Genomic DNA, 22412 nt, shown 5'->3' with positions numbered 1-22412 from the left:
CAACATACCTGGCCGTGTTCTGAGAGACTGTGCTGCACAGCTGACAGATGTGCTTACAGATATCTTCAACACCTCGCTGAGCCAGGCAGTCGTCCCCACATGTCTCAAATCCACAACAATCATACCGGTACCAAAGAAATCACCTGTGTCCTGTCTAAATGACTACCGTCCCACAGCACTGACTCCAATCATGTCCAATCATGATGAAGTGCTTTGAGAGGCTAGTCATGCACAACATCAAAACCAGCCTCCCCAACACACTCGACCCGCTCCAGTTTGCATACCCTCCAAACCGCTCTACGAACGATGCAATTTCCTCCACCCTCCACCTGGCTCTTTCTAGGCCCACCTAGAAAATAAAGTCTCCTATGTTAGAATGCTGTTCATTGACTTCAGCTCGGCATTCAACACAATAATCCCACAACAGCTCATAAATAAACTAAACCTGCTGGGCCTTAACAATTCCCTTTGTAATTGGATCCTGGACTTTCTAACCGGAAGACCTCAGTCAGTCCGTGTCGGCAACAACACCTCGAGCACTACCACACTGAGCACAGGTGCCCCACAAGGCTGTGTGCTCAGCCCGCTGCTCTTCACACTGCTGACCCACGACTGCACTGCCAAATTCAGCTCCAACCACATCATCAAGTTTGCTGATGACACAACAGTGGTAGGTCTCATCAGCAACAACGATGAAACGCACTACAGAGAGGAAGTGGCACAGCTGGCTGAATGGTGTGGCACAAACAATCTGTCCCTCAATGTGGGGAAGAGAAAGGAGGTTGTGATGGACTTCAGGAGAAACTCCGTTGACCACCCCCCACTGACCATCGACAGCTCGACTGTGGAGAGAGTCAGCAGCACTAAATTCCTGGGGGTGCACATCACAGAGGATCTCACCTGGACCACCAACACCATGTCACTCTCCAAAAAGGCACAACAGCGCCTACACTTTCTCCGCCGGCTGAAAAGAGCAAGTCTCCCTCCACCCATCCTCACCACATTCTACAGAGGCACCATTGAGAGTATGCTGACCAGCTGCATCACTGTCTGGTACGGGAACTGCAGTGCTGCTGACCGCAAGACCCTCCAGCGGACAGTGACAAGACACTCCAGCTCACAGCTGCAAAGATCATTGGTGCCCCTCTCCCCTCCATCCTGGACATTTTCCTTACACGATGCTCCAGCAAAACCAACAGCATCGTGAAGGACTCCACCCATCCCTCCCACAGTCTCTTCCAGCTCCTACCATCAGGAAGACGGTACCGGAGCATCAGAGCCCGCTCCGCCAGACTGCTCAACAGCTTTTTCCCCAGGCTGTGAGAGCCCTGAACTCAAACCACCCCGCCCCCCTCTGAAACCCCATGCAAACCCCTACCTGCTGAACATGGACCCTGCAGCACAAAAGCAGTCATGAGTAGCACAGGTATATCTGTAGCAATAGACAACAATACATTGTATGGATCAAAATTATACATTTCTCTTTTATGCCAAATATCATTAGGATATTAAGATCATGTTCCATGAAGATATTTTGTACATTTGCTACCGTAAATATATCAAAACTTCATTTTTGATTAGTAATATGCATTGCTAAGAACTTCATTTGAACAACTTTAAAGGAGATTTTCTCAATATTTAGATTTTTTTGCTCCCTCAGATTCCAGATTTTCAAATAGTTGTATCTCAGACAAATATTGTCCTATCATAACAAACCATACATCAATGGAAAGATTATTTATCCAGCTTTCAGATGATGTATACATCTCAATTTCAAAAAATTTACCCTTATGACGGAATTTTGTGCTCCAGGGTCACATATGACTTTATCAATGACAAGTGATTTCAGTAATCCACCAGTTCAGAAAACACTCAGAAACATACGTCCAAATCTTGCCTTGCCTGCTTTTCACAGCGATTGGCTGTTGCCCGGTGTTTTTTGCTCGATATTTGCATAAAGCCGAGAAATGCGCAGCCTTTTTGACAGCCTCAATGCTTTATCCACACCGCTTTCAATCCCATAATGCACCGCGTGAGCGTTTAAGCTCAACTTCCAGAGGAATGAACTGAAAACGCTCGCTCACTGATGCACAATAACTGCGCTCATAACGCATGGACCTGAGGCAGTCCACAGACTCTCCCTTCATTAGATGCGACCGGCTCCAGCTCCAGTAATACTCCAGGCACAGAAATCTTCATCTGCATTAACTTGAGCTCTGCAACAACCACATCTTCTTCAACACACCGCGGTCTGACAGCGGCGCACAAGGCATGGAAAGTCCATCAGCGAGCAGAATAAACGCCACGCATTAGCTGTTTGAGACGAACACATGCAGAACACCCAGCTGTTGAGTCTTTTAAAGCACGGGGCGATGGTTACTGACACACACGGCCTGCCAATAAGGCAACGCAAGCGTTTCTAAAAATACACCCGACTAAACCCTCAGTGACTCACACAGTGACCCGACGGGTGAACCGGTCCACCTGACACTGATAACCAGAGAGAATCAACAAACTAACACAAGCCACACTGGACCACAAGCAGAGAGAACTCAGTCTGAACTTAAGATGAGAAAATGTCTTGATTGGGGTCTAAAACTCCTGAAATCTGGCAACCACAACCATGAGCTGGCGGAGACTTGTTAAAAATGCCAACACCAAATTAAGATGAAGTGTTTTCAGTATAAACAACCAGTGGGCATATCATGGACAATTATGCTGAATAAATCGATAAAAGCAGAACTACTGTTATGATTTATCACGCAGCCCATCTGATCTGATCTGAACTGATCTGAATGGATCTGAATAACTGAATTTCTGAGTTTCATTGATTCTCTTATTCTCCTGTTTATCAGCTGCTTTGAAAGAATCTGTATTGTATAAAGCGCTTTAGACATAAAAGTGACTTCATTTGACAAGATATTACAAGTGAACAGGGTGAAAAAGAAAATAGATATCATCAAACTCCCCCAGCTGACTGATCATATGAGTCCCTGCAGCACAACAGCAGTCATGAGTAACACAGGTATATCTGTAGCAATAGACAACAATACATTGTATGGATCAAAATTATACATTTCTCTTTTATGCCAAAAATCATTAGGATATTAAGATCATGTTCCATGAAGATATTTTGTAAATTTCCTACTGTAAATATATCAAAACTTCATTTTTGATTAGTAATATGCATTGCTAAGAACTTCATTTGAACAACTTTAAAGGAGATTTTCTCAATATTTAGATTTTTTTGCTCCCTCAGATTCCAGATTTTCAAATAGTTGTATCTCAGACAAATATTGTCCTATCCTAACAAACCATACATCAATGGAAATATTGTTTATTCAGCTTCAGATGATGTAGAAATCTCAGTTTCACAAAAATGACCCTAATGACTGGTTTTGTGCTCCAGGGTCACATATGGTTAGAAAGAGGGACATCCCTAGTTCATTTGCATACATTTCCAGAACTGAAACCTGAACATTGGTTCAGAATTCTTCTTTGATTTTGTTGTCATATCAAAGGTTTTTTCCGGAGGGGATTCTGGATTTCTCTTTTTATCACTCCATAAATCAGCAAACACTGTCAACAGACAGAAAACAAACACATTTTCACCATGTTTTAGGAGTGAAATGTTGTATAAATCAGTGTGAATGAAATATGAACAAACCTTCAGAATATAGAGAGGAATAAAAGGGTAAAGTTTGGTGTTTGTAAGAGAGAAAACTCTTTAAAGATTCAAATCTACAGATGCAAATAGATAAAGTGCAATAAAATAAACACTTAAATGTAGATTTGGGATGTGTTCTTTCCACTAAGAAGAGACATGAAGCAAAACAGACAAAAATCTCTAAACTGACCATGAAAACGTCTTGTCTGGCCTTAAAACACTTCTTCAATGCAGTTAGATTGTCTTACATGGTGACAACATCAGAATAAAAAATCAAGTATTGTATCTGAATCTAACGACAGGAACACATCCTGCTCATATTTCACCAAAATGAGAAATGGCATTAAATAATCCATCTTATTTGAGGAGCATCAGAAGATATTTTCTCAGTCTGGTGTCACATGTATGTTATATTAACACATGCAGCATAAACACTTCAGAACAGATGTTATGATTCATGCCAGCAGATGGAAATGACTCAGATCGAGCCGTATGATGTCACGCATCATTCATAAAGGGTTATGAATCGGATTGGATCGGCTCCACACTCGTCTGTCCGTCCTGCGATCATGCACTTCTGCATCTACAGCGTCTCTCATGCATTCGGCCCCAAACACACAATATCAGAAGGATTTCTGAAGGATCATGTGACTGGAGTTACGATGCTAGAAATTCAGCTTTGAAATCACAGGAATAAATTACATTTGAAAATATATTCAAATAGAAAACAGCTATTTTAAATAGTAAAAATATTTAAAAATGTACTGCTTTGGCTGTATTTTGGATCAAATAAATGCAGGCTTGGTGAACAGAAGAGAAGTCTTTAAAAAACATTAAAAGTCTTACTGTTCAAAAACCTTGACTGGTAGTGTATGTCATACACTCATGAGCAGAAGTGCATGTGGCCGATGAAGAGCGGAAATAAAGACCAAGAGAAGGGAAGGAGAAAAGAAACGAGACGAGAGAGAGAGAGAGAGAGAAGCAAGGAAAGAGGGCATACTTTTCGCAACGGCGATTCAGCCAACCGGACTTTCTTGGGAGATATCTGTGAAGAGAGCAAGAGAATTAATATCCGTGTATCCCTCTTCAGAGATATCTCCTGCTGCGCCGAGCCTCCTGCGTCCAGTGCCTTCACCGCATTCGAAACAATCAAAATCACATTCGAAAGGAAATGGAATTACACTGAAAATGCCATTTTTGTTATTTTTTTTAACTTGTTAACCTGTTGTTAAATTGTATATGTTCAAGATTTCAATGAATTAAACATGCTTTTTCATAATAAAAATTAAATTAATTAAAAATTAAAATAGGAAAAAATGGAATTTGGTAAAAATAAATAAAAAATAAAATAAATAAATGAATGAATTAATTGATGGATGGATGGTATTTGGGGAAACTATAAAACAGAATTTAGTTAAAAAATAAAATGGAATGTGTGGAAAATAAAACTGAATTTAACTAAAAATAAAATGGAATTTGGGGGGGAAATAAAACAGAATTTGGTAAAAATAAAAAAATTTAATAAAATGTTATTAGGTTAAAAATAAAATAATTTGGGAAAAATAAAACAGAACTTGTTCCAAAAATAAAATGGAATTTTGGAAAAATAAAAGGTATCTTCAGCTTGATTATTTGCTCTCCGTGTTGCTCCAGAGTCACATGCTGAACTGAATTAAAGTCACATGAATCTTCACATCAACATCTCATCGAGATCACGACCGCCGAGCTCCAAAGCTGACAAAATACCATTAGCACACATGAAAGCACAGAGAACACGGACCTTATGAACGACCTCCACGATACTTATATGTTTATTTTGTTCTTTTCAGAGTTTGACAGTCGTGGTCATCGTTTAAATTCTCCTTCAGTTCAGCACATGAAAACATGATGGTGAGGGAATTATGACAGACGCTTGATTTCTGGGTGAATTATATCTGAATTAGAACCATAAAGACCAGCGTCATATTGACACATGTGTTCTGGGACTCAAACCCGTGACTGCAGTGTCGCCAGCGCCATCGGACGAGCTACGAGAACGGCTGTGTTATTGTCTAAGACTCTGATAACTACTGCAGAGACACTGGACGCAGACAGGAGACGAGGACGAGAGTTACAGGAGAGAGGAGACCCAAACACACACACATCAGCACATCAGCAGATCCGGCTGAGCAGAGCCCTGGTTAGTGCTGGTTAAACTGGTTAAGCTGGTTAAGCAGCAGTAACACGGCTCTGTCCAGCAGCTCTGGTCTCCGGCTGGTTCAATCATTTACACGCCGCAGAACCCCAAACATCCTGCAATTCACAGCTATAGCTTTTATACTGTGAAAAACTGATATATGTCAAAATATTATTTAGTTTCTATGAAGAAATTAATTTTTTCCCTACTCGTTACACTACTGGATTGTCAGATGTATTATTTATTTAGTTATTTCCATTTATTTTGTAATTTACTTTATTTATTTACTTTATATAAAACTTTTAATTAATCACAATTTTATTTATTTAAATCTAATGATTTACATTATTTAAATCTGTTTATTTATTTTAATCACTTTCTTATTGTAAACCTCATTATTTATTTATTTTAATCACATTTTTATTGAATAATTTAACGTTTTTTTTGTTTAAAATCTCATTTTTATATTTATTATTTTCAGTGTATTTTAGTTTCAGTGTATTATCTCATTAATTTAATCAAACTTGTATTTATTTAATTTAAATCTCATTTTATTTGGCTATTTATTTGAATCACATTTTTATTCATTTATTTAAAATCTCTTTATTTATTTATTTGAATCACGTTTTAATTATTTAATATCTCTCTTTTATTTATAAATGTATGTATTTACTTTAATCACATTTTAATGTTTCTGATATGTTTTTCTCTGAATGTTTCCCTTGCAGTCTGAATTCAGACACTCTACGTAAACAGCAACTCTACACAAGAAATTACACTTGATTTCAATAGAGTTAGCGGAATTGTTAAAGGCATTAAACTCACTTTTCTGACTTCATCTGAGCTTGCTGCAGTGCATTCTGGGATTGGTTCCTCCGTGAAGCACATGCGCTGCTTTATGATTTATATTTGGGGTTTTGGAGCAGGGCCCATGTACTCTGATAATCGTCAGTGATTAAACTAAAGAAACAAATCAGTGTGGGAGGACGAGAGCTGCCGGCACAGGAAGTTAAGCGCAGGAACAGGAAGTACCTTCATGGGCGTGATGTAGGAGGGGTCCACCATGGGCTTGGGCCGGTTGGCCGTGTCGGCCAGCAGACTCTGCCATTGCTGCGGCAGGCCGGTGAACTTCTGCTGCTGCGGGTCGAAGCCGGTGTGAACGCGGTGCTCGAAGTTAGACGGAGCCGAGATCTCCAGACGCTTCTTCTTCTTCCCAAACATCCTGAGAAACCACAGAGACACAGCCACCATCAGACTACACACACTGACAACACAAACTAACACCTCACTGATTCCAGAAAACAGACCATAGTTACAGCAAAATAATCTCACACCGTTCTGGACAAATATCTTTTTAATTATGTTTGTTCTTCGTGTTCCAGCAGCTTTATGTCATTGATCTGTGTGTCTGACTGTTCTTGATTTCTGATGCTGATTCAGGAGAACGATAGAGACTCTCTCTCTCTCTCGCTCACACACACACACACTCACACACACACACACTCACACACACACACACTCACACACACACACACTCACACACACACACACACACATGTTGGTTTTTGTGGTTTATGGGGACTCTCCATAGGCGTAATGGTTTTTATACTGAACAAACTGTGTGTGCTATTGCCCTACACCAACCCTACACCTAAACTTAGCCCTCACAGGAGACTTTGTGCATTTTTAGATTTTCAAAAAAACACCATTTAGTATGTTTTTTAAGCCTTTTGTATTACGGGGACATAGGCAGTGTCCTCATAAACCACCTTCATATTGTAATACCTTTGTCATAAAATACATTTCAGAAGTCTTCCCCAAACTGAATAATGATGTCTAATTCTGAGTATGGATCACCATACTTGGCCACACGTCACTTCACTAATTAACTGAAATCACATAACTTTAACAAATTAATAAATTATTATAATTTTAACAATAATCATAATCTATAAAAAAATATATATATATTTTTCCCCTAAATTCTGTCTAATTGTTTTGTTGTTGTTTTTGTTGTTGTATTATTTTATTATTATTTTATTTTTTGTATTTTGTGTTTTATGATTTAATACAATTGTATTACAGTTAATAAACTTGTATTAAATCATAAAAAAAATATATATATATTATATTATTATTAATTATAATAATTATAATTATTTCAGCAGAAAGGTCAGTCTCAGCTGTGTGAAGTGTCCTGAGCTATGAAAGAGAACGCTCTATAGAGGCGTGATCAGAGTCTGCGGGGACTGAGGGATTATGGGCCGGCGGGTGGCTCGTGAAGGGGTAACCCTGATCAAACCTGTGACCCAGATCAGGGCAGACAGCCTTAAAATGGGATTACAAAACTAGAGAATGCTTACAGGCTCCTGAGACGAACGCCGAGCAGAAACAGAGACGTCACACACCGAACTTCACATCAATCACAGCTCAACACAAACTACAGATCATCAGGACTGAAGATACAATCACCATCATTATCAGATGATCACAGCTCCTCCAATCAGCTGAGAGGGACATCATTAATATTAAACAGATCACGCAGACTCTGAAATCTGACTGGATGAGACGCATCAATGACAAAGAAAAGATGAATTTTATATGAGTGTGACCCAAACCGGCTTACAGTCAGACTGATGAATTATATTAATAGTGTTCCATAAGAACATAACATCCCAGAGAAATGTGACCCTGCAGCACAGAAGCAGTCATCAGTAGCACAGGTATATCTGCAGCAATAGACAACAATACATTGTATGGATCAAAATTATACATTTCTCTTTTATGACAAAAATCATTAGGATATTAAGATTATGTTCCATGAAGATATTTAGTAAATTTCCTACCATAAATATATCAAAACTTCATTTTTGATTATTAATATGCATTGCTAAGAACTTCATTTGAACAACTTTAAAGGAGATTTTCTCAATATTTAGATTTTTAAATATTAGAAAAAACTAATAACATTTTGATAATGTTTTAGAAAACAAGACTTAATATCTTTTACTTGTAAAGTACATGCATCTTGATTCACGAATGTTTAGATATTTATACTAAAAAGCAAGACAAAATACTAAGAAAGTCATTTTTTGCAGTGATAAGAATTAATAAATAAATAAATGTATAAATAAATCTATAAAATAATTGTTTTTTTAAACAAAATAAATAATAAAAATGAATATAAATAAATAAAAATAGTTATTGTTTTTTAAATAAATAAATAAATTGATGGGTGGATGGATGGTATTTCGGGAAAAAACAAAACTGAATTTAGTTAAGAAATAAATTGGAATTTGGGGAAAATGTATAAGTTAGTGTAACGATACACAAACATGACGGTTCGGTACGCAGCTTGGTTTAGACGTCATGGTTCGGTTTGGTTTTGGTACAGCAGGAGGAAAAAACTAAACATTACGATCACAATTAACAACAGCCCAAACTTAAATACAATTACTATTTATTTTTAACTATAATAACTATAATACTCAACACTCAAATAAAAAAATTAAAAAATTGTAAGCAAACATTTAAATTGTTTTTAAATTAACTTCTAAATTATACAATTTCTATTTGTTGTAGAAATAGAATAATTTACAGAGTACAGAATCTTGCAAAAACTCAAGCTAACGTCTATTACAGCAGAAGAACACGGCTTTATTTTAACCTTGGCATGGGGTGGGGGTTTATGGGTAAATAATCCCATCAGCCCCTGCAGCAGCTCCCATCAGTGACATCACATGATCGGGACACGTGTGATTTACTGCAGTTCATTTCCTGTCTCTCTAATCATCATCATCATCATCATCATCATCATCAGTGCTGTAATCACTCTCAGTATCTGCTCTTCTGCTCCTTCACACAGCATTCTGCTATTTTTACCGCAGTTTATTGGCATATAACCCATCTGCCGTGGGTAACTCGCCCGGAGTGCAGCACGTCAACACTCATTCACTCACGATGTTTGGCCTATATACTGCACACACACACACACACACACACTCACTCACACATGCTCGGTTTCAGGCTGAAATAGGTTTGTAGTTTTTATTTGAGTGTTGATTATTAAATAACTTTGATTAATTGAATTCATTATTTGCGGTTCCTATTCATTTCAGGGCATCACTACTGTTTTTCATTAAACAATGACTAAAGGTGCAGTATGTAATACTGACAGCTAGTGCTTGAACAGGGTACTGCAGTCCAAATGCATACTATTGAAGAGAATCCTGCTCCTGCTCCTCAGATTAAGGCCCTACTCCGGCCCGTGTCCGACAGATAATCAGAATTACCGGCCCGAGCCCCTTCTCCCAAAACAGATTATACTGTTTCAGATATTAACATAGTTCAGCTTTGTATGTAATGGCAAAATTATTATATTTTGTTTCTTTTTTTTATTAAGTTAATATAGAAAAATGTTTGGAGCATTTTTTGTTCGTTAAATATAGTTTTTTTTTTCTTTTTTAAAGTAACGACCAAGCGGCCAGCGGCAGACAGCTGATCATAGCATATGTTTGATCAAATTAGCCTTCTCATACCATCACGACTTCCCTAAAATAAAATCTAAAGATATACTAAAACAGTTCAAGCATATAACACAAGTGTTAAACCTAGATAAATGTGTGCTGTATCCAATCGTTTGTGCGGAGAGTGGAAGCTAAAGCGCACTTTGCAGGACACGGCGGCGTCAGCGCAATCACTTGCATTTTTTTCAGTGGAAACAACTTTAAATACGCTGTCATTTTTGCTCATAAAGGTAAGAGTAATACATCATTCGGAACAGTAAAGGGTCTTTTATTTGTGTACACTCACAATATCAACAAAACCTTGTGCTTTTATAAAATAAAGAAAATAAACATGATGCGCTTTCTGCCGTCTCGGTCTTGAACAGGAATGCTTCACAAAAATAAACCGAAAGTCAGCGAATGGTATGCCTCACAGACATGATAAATATATATCTATAGAAAGCTTTAAATTACTACTTAATGAAATAAAAACATCTAAAACAAAAACTCTTTCATTATAATCATAATCATAATCCGTAAAGATGCACTTCTCTCTAATGCGTCTAATGAGGAGACGGCGGGTCAGGATCAGCAACTTCATCTTTGCGACACTGACTCAGAAAACACTAGTTTATTAGTAAATAATTCAAATATCTCCTTACTATTCCCCCGGACACATTCATGGTAATTACTCTTGGTGGGGCTTTGTGGCAAGCTTTAGCCTATTGCGTGCGTCTGAAGGCAGAACTCTTCAGCTGCGCTGACGGCTCGCTGCTGCTGGACACTAAACACTAGGGCTGGGTAAAAAATATCGATTCTCCGATTTTAATCGATCTTCAGTTTAACGCAACGATATCGATTCGGGAAATCCCCGGATCGATTCTTAATGCGTGTGCTTCACGTAAGAGGATATGAATATTCACCTCTCGTCCTGAAGGTGTCACCATCTTTCGAATTGCTCCACTAAAAAACAACTGTGTGCACCCTATTATTAATGTAGATGTGTATTTCAGTAATAAACTTAAGTAGGACAGTTTCAGTTACCAGCATTTATATCAAAATATGGATCCCATGTCTGCAAAACTAACATTTTAAATGAAATATTGATAGCTAATCGATATCGAATCGAATCGAAACCATAAAAATAAGAATCGAATCGAATCGCAGAATTGGTCACAATACCCAGCCCTACTAAACACCGTCGAGCCGCTCGTGACAGTCGAGGCAGCACGTAGGGCACGTAGGGCTGTGCAATTCATCAAAATATGATTTCGATTTCGGCCTCCAACAGTTATGAAAATACAATAATCGAGATAAAACGATAATTGTGCCCCATTCCTCCCCCTTTACGTGGTGCGCTTTTGCTCCTTCATAAAAGCACAATTTCATGTGCAAATCAGTAAAATCATGTAACGTGACTTTGCTAAATGGGACGTGCTTGATTCATTAAAGTTGATTAAGTTTAGATGTATTAATGTTTTAAAAGCCTGAAAGAGAACTTGTGCTGATCTTCAGGAGGATTTCTGTGCCTGCGCTCAGAGACAGAACACAACACGGACATGTAAAGCCATCTTTTAGCTCAAGGTGCGCGCCTAAACGGTAAAATACACGCAAAAATGTGTCAAAATGCGGCGCTTAGTGATTATTCACATAAACCCTTGTTGGTTACGTAATAAATGAACATAAACAGTTGAGAATGAAAATATGTGCGTTACAGTAAATTGGATCCGTGCGGCTCTTAAAGTGACAGCTGGCTATTCCTGCTTAATATTAATCAAACAACAAAAGACAAAAACAAGATCACGCACTGCTCTTGACTGAAGGATTGTGTAGCTTCACTTAAGAAACTAATTAAGTTTCATTCTTACAGTGAAGACTATGCTGTTTTATTTTACATTAGATTGTTTCTGTAGTAGGCTGTAATCTGAATGCTTTAGACTTGCATAAAAAACAATTAAATAAACTTAAAGCTCAGTTTGTTTCAATTGCATCTTTTTTATTCTATTGCATCTGTCCTTTGCTTTTGTGTTACTGACAGTTTAATTATTTTCAATGATTTTTTGAGGGCTTTTTTGTTTTTTGCTAATATTAGTTACCCAAGTACTCTGCTGTAGTATTGAGAACGGTGACATTTCACTGGTCTCTAAAATGTAGATGTCATAGCAACCTTATTTAGGCTACAGAAAATATATATATTTTATACATATATCGCTATCTTTAAATAAATCATTCATATAAAGTTTTGGTCATATGGCCCACTAATCCTGTTAAATAATCGTGATTATGATTTTTGTCATAATCGAGCAGCCCTGTGGTCTCATGTTGTTTTCACCAGCGCTGCAATTCATTTCCATCACTAATTGATGGATGTCTGAAATATAAAAATACGGAGAAGCCTAAAGCAGGCCCGAGGCCCGGCCCGCGTCTGAACTATGACGTCGAAAGTCGGGGCCCGTTGAGCCCGGGCTGAAATGCAGGGCTCTACCTCAGGCTGGATTTCACATGGGTTGCCAGATTGAGGAAAGGCAACAGGAATGAGTACAACTGACATTAAAAGGCAACTAATGATTGAGTTGATTTATCCACCTTTTAAACAGCTTTTAGATGGATGGTGAGGCTTTTTATGTCAGGTAGTATCTATGATCTCTGATGATCTACGTTCACTGGCTTCCACAGCTGCAATTCACTGCATTTTCCACACACTGGCAACCCGGGGTGTTGAAATACTATTGAGTAAATTGGAAGTGTGTGGAGTCACACAGACCAAAACTAACAGACACTCCGACACTGAACACACATTTCAAAGCAGAACAACTGGCTGTAGCATTGTTTTTCATAGAAACAAGTATGTGAACTTTCCTATCTGCAAACATATTACAGTATTTCATGCTCAAGCTGTCAAAAAAAATGACATACAGCACCCTTAAAAACAACTGAGCTTTTGTTCATCTTTATTGTCTGTCTCCTCAATAATGATCAATAATGAGTACAAAACAACGACAAACGTAAATGTGAAAGCGACTGAACTGTTTAATCTGTTGTCCTGATGTGACTTCAAGAGTAACTAACTATGATGTTCAAACACTCCTAACTCATTGTGCACGTGTACCGAACGCTGTCTGACATCATTCACAACAACTCACAAACCCCGCGGCGCAAACATCTGCGTCTGCACTTGTCTTCATGCGTTATCATGTTGCGTGTGTGTTTAGGATTCCGAGTAATGTTTGTGCAGGTTATTACATCATCTCTAGCAGCTGGTCATAAATCACTCTTTAATTACAGACAGAAGCAGCAGCATTAAAGCGTGATTACTGAGCTGCTCGTGCCATTATAACTCAAGCACTGGACTTCCTTCCTGTCAGCTGCGCTTCTGTGAACAGACTCATGGAGCATTACACACCATATCTGCTCACCGCAGCAAAAACACTCACACTTCACATTAACAGCAGTCAATGCATCAACCAACAACTGAGCAATGCATTTGTTACATTAAGAATTAATCTTTGTTAATGTGTTAATTAATAAAAAACATTGCTCATTGCTGTCCAATCCCTTGCAGCTTTTCTCCTCTCGTCATCCAGCTTTGAGTTCCTCACCATAAAACACAACAGAACATCTATAAACGAGACGCAGAGAATCAAGTGCTCCACAGACTGGACGTGTCATGATGAGAGGAACTTCCTGAAGTCCAGAGGAAGTGATAGAGTGAGTCTCCTCCCGCTGCGTCCTGATTGGATGAAGGAGTGATGACATGGACTGCTGCTGACCAATCAGAAGTCTCTCAGACAGCAGATCAGCTGATGCTTCTGAGACCATATAAACACGCATCAAGACACTGACCTCAATACAGGCTGTTCAGCTCAAACACACTGGATAATCATACAGACAAATCCAGTCCAGTGAAGATATAACTTTACTTACTTTTGTCATTTAGCAGATGCTTTTGTCCAAAGCGACTTACAAATAAGAAAAAGTAACTAAAACTAAAAGTTACAACTCTATAAATACTATATACCCACATATTTAAGAAAATAAATTAAATAAAATTGACACATGCATATAACAACATTTCAATAATAATAAAATAATACTTTAAAACTATGACTTCTCCAAAATGGTCTCAGATCAAAAATCATCTTTAAATGATTAGTTCACTAAAATGTAAGAACATGTGCTCATCCTCATTTCATCTGAGATCAGGAGGAGTGTTTCTTCATCAGGTTTGTAGAAATGTGTCTCTGCATCAGTGTCTCAGCAATGGATGCTCTGCAGTGAATGGGTGCCGTCAGAATGAGAGTCCAAACAGCTGATAAAAACATCACAATAATCCACACCACTCCAGTCCATCAGTTAACATCTGGAGAAGACAAAAGATGAAACAAATCCAGCATTTTTTGACTAAAATACCAGTCCATAATCCATAATAACGCTTCCTCTCTTTTTCACTGGAGGAAGAGTTATTATGGATCATGGACTCATATTTGAGTTAAAACCATGTTAATGCTGGATGTGTTTCATCTCGTCTTCTCCAGATGTTAACTGATGGACTGGAGTGGTGTGGATTATTGAGATGTTTTTATCAGCTGTTTGGACTCTCATTCTGACGGCACCCATTCACTGCAGAGCATCCATTGCTGCGACACTGATGCAGAGACACATTTCTCCAAACCTGATGAAGAATCACACTCATCCTGATCTCAGATGAACTGAGGGTGAACATATTTTAAATTTTGGCTGAACCATTCCTTTAATGTGAAGCTGGAAACATGACGTACAGTTGCACCCAAATAAAGCAGGATTGACTTTAAAGCAGACACATGAAGCCAGAAACACACAGATTCAGTGATCTGATCTCTGGATTAGGGATGGTAAGATTCACCGATTCGCTCGGTGCATCGAAATAAAAGTTAATGAAGCGATGCATCGATTTAAAAAATGTGATACAAGTTGCCATTTGTATTGTAATGCATATTTGCATTGTGGTAAAAAATTATTCATATAATTATTAGTAGATGCGCCATACTTTTATAATTTAGAAAGTGAACGATATGTTATATGTAGATTGATTTCTATCTCATCACCACTGCTGCTGCGTGAAAATGACGCGTCACAACAACACTACGAAGACCGAGAGTCCTGAGAGTCACACAGAATATAGATCAACACAGCGGTCTGTCTGAACCAAAGAAATAAAAGTGAACCAATCTGTACCATATTGAATTGCATAGAATAGTTTTTTTCCCAATGCATCGTTTTGCATTGAATCACATTGTATCGAATCAAAATCGCATCAGTAGCTGCTTCATATGTATCTGTAATGTAATCTGTTATGAGATGCACATCTCTACTCTGGATGGACATGATCCTCACATCTTCTAACAGTCGGACTCCATCGATGTTTGCTAAAGCACATCACCGCGGGCGCGACTGCTATTTCAAGCACAATACAGCCTGGAATGATTGTGACCTGCTGTGCTCATTGAGCATCGCTGAACTCTAACGATTCTTTAATTGTCTCTATACTAATGACACAGAGCTCTTTACTCCTGCTCTGATGCACATGAGAGATCATGATATCAGCCCACAAACACACAGTGTGCAGCACATTACGCTACTTTCTTTAAGCTGAATGTGTAAAAATAAAAACAGTCATTTCAAAATTAAACTATTGTTTTGTCTTCAAAACTATTTTTATAGTTTTTTTTCTGTTTAATTACATTGAAAATTCAAGGAAATCCACAATTTTAAAAAAGATCAATAAATGCATCATGCTGCCAAAGTCAGTGAATAATGTTGGTAAATAATCATGTTCTCAATACTGACCAAAATAATAGTGCTTATGATTTTTGCCATAATCTAAGCTGAGCTCATCAGGTCACTGTCGGGTCAGATCAGGTAGAAGCAGCTCCTTACTGCTGAGTCATGACACATCACACACTCTATGGCTGCCCATAACATTATCATAATCATAACACTGAGAGGATCTGCACAGATCAGACTGTTGCTGTTGTGATTAATTACCGGAATCAGGCCATTATTAATGACACCGAAGAACTTGACGGCTACAGCAGCAGCTACATGACCAACATCTGCAGTAACACACACACACACACACACACACACACACACACACACACTTACACACACACACACACACACACACACACACACACACACTCACTCACTCACACACTCACACACACACACACACACACACACTCAAACACATTCACACACACACACACACACACACACACACTCAAACACATTCACACACACAATAACGCACTCTCTCACTCACACACACACACACACACACACACTCAAACACATTCACACACACACACACACACACACACTCACACAATAATGCACTCTCACACACACACACTCAAATACATTCACACTCACACAATAATGCACTCTCTCACTCACACTCACACACACACACACTCAAACACATTACTATAATTCAAATCAATTAAAGGATTGTGCTGCATTAATTAGGTCAACCAGTACCGGGAACACTCCCCATAACACATGATGTACTCGTTACATTGTTAGAAGAATGGCATCTACGCTAATATTTGTCTGTTTCTTTCTTATTCCGAGGTCACCTTATTCAAGATTCAAGATTTTTATTTGTCACATACACAATTATACAGAGTATAACCAGCAGTGAAATGTAGGTCAGGTCCGCTCCAAGGACAGTGCAATTATAAAGTATACAAATATTAAGAAAAAGAAAAGTAGAAAAAATAAAATAATAAAATAAAATAAAAGATTAAAAAAAATATATATATATACAGTATATATATAAATACTTATATAGCCACCGTATCCACCCAGATCCAGACTGTATCAGATCAGATGGTGGATCAGCACCTAGAGATGACCTCTACAGCAGGACACCTAGATGACCCCAGAGACTGATCCCCAGTGAAGACCCTGTCTCCAGACGGCTATCGGGACAAGACCACAGGAACCAGATGAGTCCTCTGCACAATCTGACTCTGCTGCAGTTAGAGAACTGCCCCCCGACTGAGCCTGATTTCTCTCAAGGTTTTTCTCTCCATTCAGTCACCGATGGAGTTTTGCTTTCTCTGGCTTTCTTAGTTTGGGACACTTAATTTCCAGTGATATTGTGGACTTGATTGCACAGATACTATTAGAACTGAATCAATGATGAACTGACTTTAACTGAATATTGAGTGTTTACTTTTGTTCTTCTGCATTATTACACACTATTCTCCTGTTTAATACTGTTAAGCTGCTTTGACACAATCTGTATTGTTAAAAGCACTATATAAATAAAGGTGACTTGACTAATCAGATTTGGACAGTAATGAACTCATAGTGACTTGACAGTCTCTCACACACACACTCACTATAACACACTCACTCACTATAACGCACTCATACACACTCTCACTCACTCACTATAACACACTCACACTCACACACTCACTCACACACACACACACACACACACTCTCACTCACTCACTATAACACACTCACACTCACACACTATAACACACTCACTCACTATAACGCACTCATACACACTCTCTCTCTCACACACACACACACACACACACACACACTCTCAATCACTCACTATAACACACTCACACTCACACTCACACACTATAACACACTCACTCACTATAACGCACTCATACACACTCTCACTCACTCACTATAACACACTCACACTCACACACTCACTCACACACACACACACACACACTCTCACTCACTCACTATAACACACTCACACTCACACTCACACACTATAACACACTCACTCACTATAACGCACTCATACACACTCTCTCTCTCACACACACACACACACACACACACTCTCAATCACTCACTATAACACACTCACACTCTCACTCACACACTCACACTCACACACACACACACACACACACACACTCTCTCAATCACTCACTATAACACACTCACACTCTCACTCACACACTCACACTCACACACACACACACACACACACTCTCACTCACTCACTATAACACACTCACACTCTCACTCACACACTCACACACACACACACACACACACACTCTCACTCACTCACTATAACACACTCACACTCTCACTCACACACTCACACACACACACACACACACACACACACTCACTCACTCACTCACTCACTATAACACACACACACACACACACACACACACACACACACACACTCACACACACACACACACACACACACACTCACTCACTCACTCACTATAACGCACTCATACACACTCACACTCACACACACACACACACACACACACACACTGACACACACACTCACACACACACACACACACACTGACACACACACTCACACACACACACATCATCTCTACTCATGAATTCATCATGCGCGCACCCGAGCCGCGTTCAGCACCGAGGACAGCGACGCGCTCGACGCACCTCAGGCCGCGGCAGGACGCGTCGGGATCCGCTGGAGCGGTGAAGTTGCAGCCCTGTTCTGAAGCGTCACGCCGCGTTATAAGCGCCGAATCGCGTCCAATCGCGCGGCTGCTTGTTGCTAGGACAGACTGGGATGAAGATCGCTCACCTGCTGCGGCGGGAAGCGCGTCACATTCCTGTCAGCGGTGCGCTCCGCTCCTGCGGGAGTGTCGCGGAGGGAATAACGGTGTTATGTGGTTGTCAGTGTCATGTTATTCTCCGGGATTGATGCTGGAGACTGCGCGCTACATCCGGGCTGCTGGGAATCACGGCACCTGACAACCGAGCGGCTCGCGCTACTATGGCGAAGGCGTCAACATGAATATTCATGAGCTAGGCGTCCGCTATTGGACGGGAGCAGCGTGACGTCACTACCGATCGCTTACAATTCAATACGTAATACTTTCCATTGGAGGATAAAGAACGTATCGTCAGCATTGTCTTATGAATTAATAATCACAAACGAAGTATTAATTTAACCTACGATTATACAAAATTACAAAAGAGTAAAAGATTCTGTATTAGATTTTTTTTGTTTGTTTGTTTTTTTAAATCTGTCTGCATCTATATATCATTCGACAAAATACTATAGTATGCCAACCGAAGAACTAAGAACTTAAAAAATAAACCTTTTATAACTATTTGGAATAACGCAACATCTGTATTATCTCATATTTTTAAAACCGCAAAACTACAGGAAATTGTAGAAACATATTAAAAGCGTTTCATTCTGAGAGAAAATTAAAATAAGTCTGAATATGTCCGCAAAACACAAACAGAAATATTTAGAAAATTTTCTGTTTTTAAAACATTCAAGAGGTCACTAAACTGCGTCAGGGTAGCGTAATTAATATTCAGACAAATAAGCCATCGCCATTGGACGCTAACAAGGCGACGTTGCATTACGTAATTAATATTCGTGAAGTAGGCCTAAAGCCATTGGAAGCTGACCAGTGAACGTCGGCACGCTCTAATTAATATTCATGAGCGAGGCCTTCACCATCGTAGGGTTTGTAACGTCTTCGGACGCGAATAATAACGCGTTCAGTGACAGATAATAAATCATAATCTCTCAGAGCTTCACGTCCAGCTTCAACACGTCACACATGCGAATTCGCCACGGCGTAAAAACGTCGTTTTTGGGATTCTGGGATTATAAACTGACACGGTACCGGTCCCGAATCCAAACATCGCGATCGGCGGCAGCGTTCAGGAGCGTCAGAGCGCGAGATTCTAAGCACCGATGACACGCGACGCGACAGATACGTGCGTGACGTCACGACACACAACGACGGCGATGATGTCATTAATGGATGGATTTCCTCGAGTTCTCCGGAAAATCATTTATACAGATATTTTGTTTAGTTATGATGAATATTTCGTTTGCAGGCCTGAAAATCACAGTCTAAAAACTAAAAACATTTAATACCGTTTAAAACAAACATTCCGAGTTTAATACACGTGTATGACAGAATGCATCATTTGTGACTGATTTCATGCCATGCATTACTAAATATTTATTTTAATAAACTAGGCTACATGAAGCTGTCTCATGGAGTAATTAGTTACATGTAGTGGAATTACGTAATTTAATCAGTTACAGTTACTGAGAGAAAGAGTAATTAAATTATACTTATGAAAATATTAATGATTATAAAGAGGGTAACATCTGAATATTTTCACACACAAACAGATTTGATTGATTTCTTTCATAAATGTCATTGACTGCTTTAAAATATGAGACAGCAATGTTTCAGGAGTTTAGGACACAGAACTGTTTTATTTCCTGTTTGGGTTTATGTTTATGCTTTATTTTTTAAGATGAACTGTGTTTTTCAAGGCATTGTTAGATGCCAGTGTTTCTGTCATAACTACACAAAGATTTGATTTCAGAAACAGTATCATAGATATTAAACTATTTCTTATGATTTTAAATCTGTATTAACCTCAGAACGATCTGAAAGTAAAAAGAGGAGCTAAAGTCTGGTTTTGTGGCGGCTGTGTTTTAAAATGAAACTATTACAATCTTAATTAAAGTGATGAAGTATTCTGAGAAGTCTGACAGTAATCAGAGTTGAGTTCTGTAAGCTTATTCCTGCTGCTTTACATGCTTCAAAATTATTACCAGCTGAAAACATTTGTTAGAAACTTAGAAGAGTTATTAAAAACTAATCAAATGTAATATTTTAATAAAGCAATTGAAATAGTTGCACATTTTAGCTAGAGTAACTTGTAATCTGTAACTGATCAGATTCCCAGAGCAAGCTTCCCATCACTGTGATGATGGTGTGTTTTTGAGTGACACACAACTGTCTGAAAGAAATAAAGAGTTTTAATGTATTTCTGGGTGAAGAGCATCACATTCATGGCTTCCTCTTGACTTTTGGAAAGAATCTTTCTTGGTAAGACTTTATTATTTCCTGATGTGTGTGAGCTGGAAGCTCTTGGGATGAAGTGCTGATGTTTGCTGTGATCTGTGTTGTGAGATATCAGGTTTACCAGCGGCCCTCCTGCTGTCAGCGGTGCATGATGGGAAGGCTGGAGCCGCACGAGGTCAGCTGACACACCTGCATCATCAGACACAAACACAACAACACACGACAGGAGACAAGAAATCATTACAGCTTGACTGGAAATGACACAATAATCAATCAAACAAACAAAAAGAGTGTTCTGTACGCATCACACACGTCTCATATCTCATCTCCAGATACTGTGAACACTCACTCCTCACAAATCTTTATTAAGGGCAAAACTGTTGGTTACAACATGTTATACAATAAATATTTCAATCATTACATTTTTTAAGTTTTTAATTATGTCAATTCATATATGTATGACAATTTCCATAGTTTAAAATGGAAGATCTGGGTTTTAGATGAGTAAAATCAACTATCTCCTCATAAACGATATTTAAGAAGTGGCAGATAAAGTAGAGATGGCATGAACAGGTTTAAAGCAGTCATATGATGTATTTCAAGTGTTCCTTTCTCTTTGGAGTGTTACAAGCTGATTGTGTATAGATAAGATCCCTGAAGTTGCAAAGACTAAAGTCTCAAAACCAAAGAGATATTCTTTATCAAAGTTAAGACTCGACCACACCTCACATGTCTACGTCACGGTGTGGGAAGAAACACCGCCCAAATGTATACGCAAAGAAAGAAGGCGTAACTATTATTCTCGCTGTAGTATCGTTGTGAAAGCAAAAGTATTGTGTTTGGGCTTCCAAACGAGGACACAACTAGAAATCAGTGGTTAAGTTATATTTACAACACTGTTCCAGAACAGCTCAACCCAAATATTGGAGTGTGTGCAGCGCATTTCATGGAGGATTTCCTGAACTTGGCAGCAGAGTAGCCTTGCTTGCTGGCTTGCACTAAGGCTGTTTCTATAAAGTGGGGCAATGCAAGGACAGTCTGATGCTTCTGACTCACAGCCTGTAAGTACGTTTTCTTATTTAAGGAATTTGCCACTGATGATTCAAACACGAGTTTTGAGCAATAGTGCTTGTTGTTTGTCGTTTCTATGATCACAAATGCAGACATGGTAATGTT

General features: G+C 38.9%; 1 protein-coding gene across 1 annotated transcript in view; it reads right to left on the bottom strand.

The window, feature by feature from the left end:
- The window catches only part of LOC306843397 (serine/threonine-protein kinase PAK 5-like), a 61292-nt gene extending 42122 nt beyond the window's left edge, over positions 1-19170 (bottom strand). The window contains exons 1-2 of the mRNA XM_079374880.1: positions 18968-19170; positions 6876-7065 (exon numbers count right to left, since the gene is read on the bottom strand). Coding sequence (XP_079231006.1) covers positions 6876-7064 — 189 coding nt within the window. The 5' untranslated portion in view covers position 7065; positions 18968-19170. The remainder of the gene's footprint in view (positions 1-6875; positions 7066-18967) is intronic.
- Between the last annotated feature and the right edge of the window lie 3242 nt (positions 19171-22412).

Source organism: Barbus barbus, assembly GCF_936440315.1.
Source record: "Barbus barbus genome assembly, chromosome: 24".
Taxonomy (NCBI): Eukaryota; Metazoa; Chordata; class Actinopteri; order Cypriniformes; family Cyprinidae; genus Barbus; species Barbus barbus.
Note: the sequence above shows the minus strand (reverse complement) of the source record. Positions and strands in the feature narration are given on the sequence as shown.